This window comes from Orycteropus afer, unplaced genomic scaffold (assembly GCF_000298275.1).
Source record: "Orycteropus afer afer isolate SDZICR_OR568_19922 unplaced genomic scaffold, OryAfe1.0 scaffold00098, whole genome shotgun sequence".
Taxonomy (NCBI): domain Eukaryota; kingdom Metazoa; phylum Chordata; class Mammalia; order Tubulidentata; family Orycteropodidae; genus Orycteropus; species Orycteropus afer.
The window spans coordinates 2,476,266-2,483,483 of record NW_006921685.1 but is presented as its reverse complement, the minus strand read 5'-3'; the positions used below and the strand labels follow the sequence as shown (position 1 = coordinate 2,483,483).

At 36.3% G+C, this 7,218-nt stretch overlaps 1 protein-coding gene across 1 annotated transcript in view; it reads left to right on the top strand.

Moving 5' to 3' along the window:
• The window catches only part of CENPC (centromere protein C), a 186,485-nt gene that overhangs the window by 76,269 nt on the left and 102,998 nt on the right, over positions 1-7,218 (top strand). Inside the window, exon 10 of the mRNA XM_042781212.1 lies at positions 5,482-6,095. Within this exon, the coding sequence (XP_042637146.1) occupies positions 5,482-6,095 (614 nt within the window). The remainder of the gene's footprint in view (positions 1-5,481; positions 6,096-7,218) is intronic.

Below are 7,218 nucleotides of genomic sequence, written 5' to 3'. Positions count from 1 at the left end.
TCCACATTCTGTGGGATCACCTTTCTTTGGAATGGGTACAAATATGGATCTCTTCCAGTCATTTGGCCAGGTAGCTGTCTTCCAAATCTCTTGGCATATCTGAGTGAGTGCCTCCAGCATGGCATCCTTTTGTTGAAACATCTGAGTGGGTATTCTGTCAGTTCTTGGAGCCTTGTTTTTCACCAATTTCTTCAGTGCAGATTTGACATCTTCCTTCAATACTATTGGTTCTTGATCATATGCCACCTCCTGAAATGGAAGATCATATTCCAACCAGTTCCTTTTTATATAGTGACTCTGTGTATTCCGTCCATCTTCTTTGGATGTTTCCTGCATCATTCAACACATTGCCCATGGAATCCTTTAGTGTTGCAATTTGAGGCTTAAATTTTTTCCTCAGTTCTTTCAGCTTGACAGATGCCAAGCATGTTCTTCCCTTTTGGTTTTCCAAATCCATGTCTTTGCACATTTCATTGTAATAATTGATTTTATCTTGACCTGCTCCTTGAAATCTTTTCAGCTCATTTATCCTGTCAATTCTACTACCCGTTCAAGGGCAAGTTTCAGAGTCTCTTCTGACATCCATTTTGTTTTTTAATTCCTTTCCTGTCTTTTTAATGACCTTTTGCTTTCTTCATGCATGATGTTTTTGATGTCATCCCACAATTCATCTGGTTTTCGGTTATTGGTGTTCAGTGCATCAGATCTATTCTTTAGATGATCTCTAAATTCAGGAGGGATATATTCAAGGTCATATTTTGGCATTTGTGGACTTCTTTTCATTATGTTCAGCTTCAACTTGAACTTGCATATGAGTAGTTGATGGTCTATTCCATGAATAGCTCCTGGCCTTGTTTTGTCTGGAGAGATTGAGCTTCTCCATCACCTCTTCCCACAGCTGTACCGACTCTGATTCTTGCTTATTCTGTCTGGCAAAGTCCATGTGTATAGCCTCTATTTGTATTGTTGAAATGGTATTTGCGATGAATAAATCATTGGTCTTGCAAAATTCTTTCATGCAATCTCCAGTGTCATTTCTATTACCAAGGCCATATTTTTTTACTACCAGTGATTCTTTGTTTCCAACTTTTGCATTCCGATCACTAATGATAATGAACATATCTTCATTGTATGTTTGGTCAATTTCAGATGGCAGAAGTCAGTAGAAATCTTCATTTTCCTCATCTTTGGCTTTGGTGTTTGGTGTATAAATTAGAATAATAGTAGTATTGACTGGTCTTCTTCATAGATGTATGGTATTATCCTATCACTGACAGCATTGTACTTCAGGATGAATCTTTATACATTCTTTGTGATGATAAATGCCATGCCGTTCTTCAATTTATCATTCCCAGCACAGGAGATCATATGATTATCTGATTAAAAAATGTCCAAAACTAGTCCATTTCACCTCACTAATGCCTAAGATATCGATCTTTATGTGTTCCATTTCATTTTTGACAACTTCTAATTTTCCTAGATTCATATTTCAAACATTCTATGTTCTGATTATTAATGGATGTTTGCAGGTGTTTTTTCTCATCTTGACACTTGCCACATCAGCAAATGGAGGTCCCAAAAGCTTTATTCTTTCTGCATCATTAAGGTCGGCTCTACTCTGAGGAGAGAGCTCTTCTTCAGTCGTATTTTGAGTGCCTTCTGATATGAGGGGCTCATCTTCTGGTACTATATTGGATGGTGTTTCAGGGCTATTCGTGAAGTTTTCCATTAATATATAAGATAGTGTTTCATTGTTATTCATAAGGTTTTCACTGGCCAATTCTTTGAGAAGTGGATGGCCTCTTCCTTCTTCTGAGTCTGTCTTAGTCTGGAATCTCTGCTGAAACCTGTCCACTATGGGTAACTCTGCTGACATTTGAAACACTAGTGGCACACCAACACCCAAGCCACCACAGTATGACAAACTGACAGACAGCCTTATCTCGCTTAGCTGTTCCAAACTGCTCTGCTCATTTCCTGTTCTCCTCTGCCCTGCTCGCTTACCCAGCCTGCTCCCGGGGTGTTCCACACGAACACCTGCCTTCTGCTGCTCTGGGGCTGGCTTACTGCGCCCTGCCTCCAGGCTGCTTGCTCCACATGCCTGCTGCTGATCCAGGGGCTGGCTTACTGTGGCCTACCCCCAGGGTACTCACTGCACACAGGCAGACACCTACATTCTTATGGTCATGGGGCTGGCTTACTGCTCTTTAAGTGCCTAGCTTCTTTATATACAGAAAGCATAGGTATTACATATAATATATAATAAAGCTAACTGATCTATTTATAACAGTTTGGCTATTTTGTTAATGTTGAAAATTATATTTCTGTGTAACATCAATTCATTTTCTGTTAGTTTATATTGACTTTCCTGGTGATCTGCTTCTAAAAAATCTGCCATTGAAAAGCCTGTGGAGCACAGTTCTACTCTGACACAAATGGGTTTGCCATGAATCAGAATTGTTTGCAACTGGGTATACTAACTTTGTACTTTATTAATTTTTGTTAGAATATTTTCTAATTATATAAACTTATAAAATTGTATCTGTTAGAAGACGGTGTATTTCTTAGTGTATATTACATATTATAAAACATACAGTAGTTTAAGTAGAGAGGTAGAGAATGCATTTTCATTTCAGTATTACATATATATATATATATATATATGTATGTATGAATTAATATATATCTTAATTTAAAAAAAATCAGATGTGATAATCCAGTTCTTTTATTCTTGGTTTGCTTTTGATATGAGTAGAAATAGCATCTTTACCCAAGTGATAAATGTATAAATAAGGGTGTGTACCCCAGCTTTGGAGTTTGGGTATTCATCCTAAGTTTTTGATTTTGCGCATTTCACTCAATGTATAATTTTTTCAAGACTCTTGTCACTAAAAGCAGAGAAATGCGAAATGAGAACATCAGATAACCATCCTTTGAGTAATTCTTCCCTTCTCTAGAGAACTTTCCCAACTAATTTGAAAAGGTGCTGTTTAATATCAATGTGCTAGCCTTACTTTTTTCACCATCTCATAAATATATGAATCATTTTATATGTACTTAGTATGTACATTCTTGTATGAATATTTGACAGTAAATATTGATAATAGATTATAAATCACAATATTGTATTTGAAATTGTTTATCTTGTAAGTTGCTGTTGAATTGCTTCTGACTCCATGTGTACAAAGTAGAACTGCTGCATAGATTTTTCAGTACTCTGATCATTCAGAAAAGATCTCTAGGCTTTTTTCTGTAGATGCCTGAGGATGGGTTTGAACCACCAATTTTCAGCTTCTAGTTGAGTGCTTAAACATTGGGGCCACCAGGCAATCCATATATATACTATCTCATAATTATGCAACTTTGGATTTGGGAAATATTGATACTATTCATGAGCTAGGCTTTCTGTCTTCTAGAGAAATAAATTTTAGACTAGGAGTGTGGAGGGAGAGGCTAGAGTGGGAAAACATGGTTTGACTTCATTATAACAGATTCTGTGGCATCGTATGCTTTGTAATAAGAATTGCCTTGTATTTTTTTCCCTTTTCTGTGACACTAGATTTCTTTTGTGTGTATGCTAGTTTACACTCCATTTATTTCTATATCATGATTAGTATATTAAAACACGTAAAAATATGTGTGAAATATCCTAACTTGAAATGACTTTTTACATTTTAATAGGAGCCCTAGTGGTATGGTTACCAGAAGGCTGGTGGTTCCGACCCACCAGCCACTCCTCGGAAGGAAGATTGGGCAATCTACTTCCGTAGAGGTACCACCTCAGAAACCCAAGGAGGGGTCACTATAAGTCGGATCTGACTTGATGGCAGTGAGTTTTGGTTTTGGTTTTGGGCAACCAAAAGATGAGCAGTTGGAACACACCAGCCGCTCCATGGGAGCAGGATGTGGCAATCTTCTTCTATAAGGATTACGTAAAGCCTCGAAAACCTCCTGGGACAGTTCTACTCTGCCTTATAGGATCTCTGTGTGTCAGAATTGACTGGATATCAGTGGATTTTTTTTTTTGCTTTTAATTGTTTAGTGATAGAATTTTTATATAACTTTAATTCAACAAATTGTTTTTAGTGTTGCTATGTATGATAATCAGTAAAAACAAAACCAGTTATCACTGAGTTGATTTTAACTCATGGCAGTCCCATGTATTAGAGTAGAAGGAGCTTCCTAGGTTTTCATGGCTGTGACCTTTTGGCAGCAGGTTGCCAGGACTTTATTCTGAGGTATCACTGGGTAGGTTCAAACTGCCAACCTTTAGATTAGTAGTTGTGTACTTAACATTTTGTGCTATTCAAGGGATGCAGTGTATTCTGAGAATGCAGAAAAGTCATCTGGAAATAAAAGCACTGTAAGACAAAAACAGAGGAAAAAAGTTAAGGCCAATGTTAAAGAACAGCTTGATAAGAGACGGCCTGAAGATGAAAATATAAATATGTCTTTTACGTCCCAAGACAAGTTACAAAGAGATTCAGACAATTTTATAATGATTATGATTTAGTAGTGGCTCTTAGAATATTAGACCTAGAGATATTTCAGAAATAATCTTGTGTACCATTGTTTAGGATATTGCTACGAACATATTTTCTGTAGCATTATATATAATCATGGCATGCATTTTGGATTGTAAGTCAGTATATTATCTGGGCTATAATTATAAATCTGAGTTTCAATTTTTTTCTAAGAGAATTGAAGGGGAAAGACTAGTAAACAAGTTAGTTATCAAAACAATAATAAGATAGGATAAAAACCAAAAACCAAACCCATAGCCTTTGAGTTGATTCTGACATAGCAGCTCCCATTAGGTTTCCGAGGTGGTAAATCTTTACGGAAGTAAATTGCCCAGTCTTGCTTCCACGGAGTGGCTGGTGGGTTTGAGCCACCAACCTTTGGTTAGCAGTGAGATGCCTTAGGCACTGTGCTACTAGAGCTCCTTATAAGATAGGATATATAATATAAAATATAATAGATGAGAGCAATCATGTTTGTTGATGTTAAGACTTCTTCAGTAAGCCCTGGTAGTGCAGTGGTTAAGCAGTAGGCTGCTAACTGAAAGGTCAGAGGTTCCAACCCACAGTGTACTCCGTGGAGAAAAAGCCCTGGTGATTTGCTCCCATGAAGATTTCATCCTAGGAAACCCTATGGGGCAGGTCTGCTCTGTTCTTTATGGGCACTATGAGTCAGAATTGACTGAACCACACATAACAGCAGATATCCTTCCAGCTTTAAAATTATGTGATCCCTTGAGTGTTATAAATAGGGGACCAGATATTATAGAAATACAATGGAGGGAAGCATTTTTTAGAGTAGTGCAAAACTGTAAAGACATCTGAACTGCTGTTTAAAAGATAGGCAGATTATTTTTATTTCCTGTATAGATTATTTTATTTTTCCCTAAGGAAAGGCAAAAGCTGCTACTTCTTTTTTGTTTTTGTAAGCTGTTTTGTTCATTATAATATACTCTTTCAGTTCTGTTGTTAGGCATGCGACAACCACTCCACCTCAGTCATCTTCTCCAAATGATGTGAAGTTGTTAGAGGATGAATTTATAATTGATGAGTCAGAGAAGAGTTTTGCCACTCGATCTTGGATTAAGATACCCAGAAAGGCTAAGCCTCCGAAACAACACACAGTGTCCCCTGTTGAAAGCACTGTAATCCTACAAGGAAGGAAATTGAAGGAAATATATCACAACGTAACGTTTGAGACATTGACAGGTGATCAGCATTCACCTGGAGCTCACCACCCAGTAGAGAAATTTCAGCCAGCTGAAGACAAAAAATTGGGTAAATCTTGTGTTTCAGCAGATGAAATGGAGGATAATTGTAAACCTACAATAGATGCAGTGTGTTCTGAGAATGCAGAAAAGTCATCTGGAAATAAAAGCACTGTAAGACAAAAACAGAGGAAAAAAGTTAAGGCCAATGTTAAAGAACAGCTTGATAAGAGACGGCCTGAAGATGAAAATATAAATATGTCTTTTACGTCCCAAGACAAGTTACAAAGAAATTCAGACAAACATAAGGACATGTGTGAAGAGATGAAAAATGATTATGTTTCCAAAAAACAGATGATACATGTGGGTAAGTATTTATAATTAATATAACTGTAAGCATTAATCCACCATTCTACCTTTCTTTAATATCCCTATTAAGCTTTTGGAAGTAGGCAAAGTAAACCCATCTACCTAGAGCTGCAAAAGCATACAATTCTTTACCATAGTCTCTTTATTTTATATATAATTCAGTTCCAGCTTTCTTGGTTTTTGTTTAACTCCCAAGGTGGCAGCGTAGGTAAAGAAGTAAAGGGGAAAGGCTAGTAAATAAGTTACTTATCAGAACACTAATAAAACAGATCATACATTTTTGAGATTCATTGAAATACAATTTTTTTGAGGAAAAAAACAAGAATAATTTGGGAGCTATTTCTTATAAAGGCAGAAATTCATAGTCTGCCATTTAATCATTCACTTATTTGTCTAACAGTCATTAAATGCCAGACACTGAACTAAGGACTGTTACAAGGATTACTGAGACACAGATTCCACTGATATAAAGATCAGTGTCTTGGGGTATGTACACCAACAGATAACTTATACATATGCACAGAATGATAGTGGAAGCACAGAGAAGAATTATCTAAGTAATATCTTAGTAGATTTTTACATCTTGAGTGACAGTAATTTACCGTCCAAACTGGGACACTTTTGAGAGTACAAGAGGATATTTAGGTATAAACTGGGATTGTCCCAGTCGCCTGCACGTATGGCCACACTGCTTATGTCATCATAATATATTGATTTGACTTTATATTGATGGTACTGAATCATGAAGAAAAGATAAAGTTACATTCTTTGTATCATTTTTTAGGTAATAAAAATATAAGGTGTTATTCTTACAGGAAGAATTCCATCCAGAATAGTTAATGGAATAGAATACATTTATCAAATGTATTAAGCACTTCATGTATTTGATATAATTTAATCCTTGAGAACCTGTAAGGTAGGAGATACTACTCCAAACAGGTTTAAAAAAACTCATCCAGGATCTGTCCTTACTTGGAGCCCATATTCTTTCAGTTGTACCAAGAAGTTTTTTTTTTTTTTTAAATTTTATTTTGATTTGGGTGAAGATTTACAGAGTAAATTCACTTTTCATACAGCAGTTCACATATAATTTGTCTCATGTCATTGACCAAAATTTACAA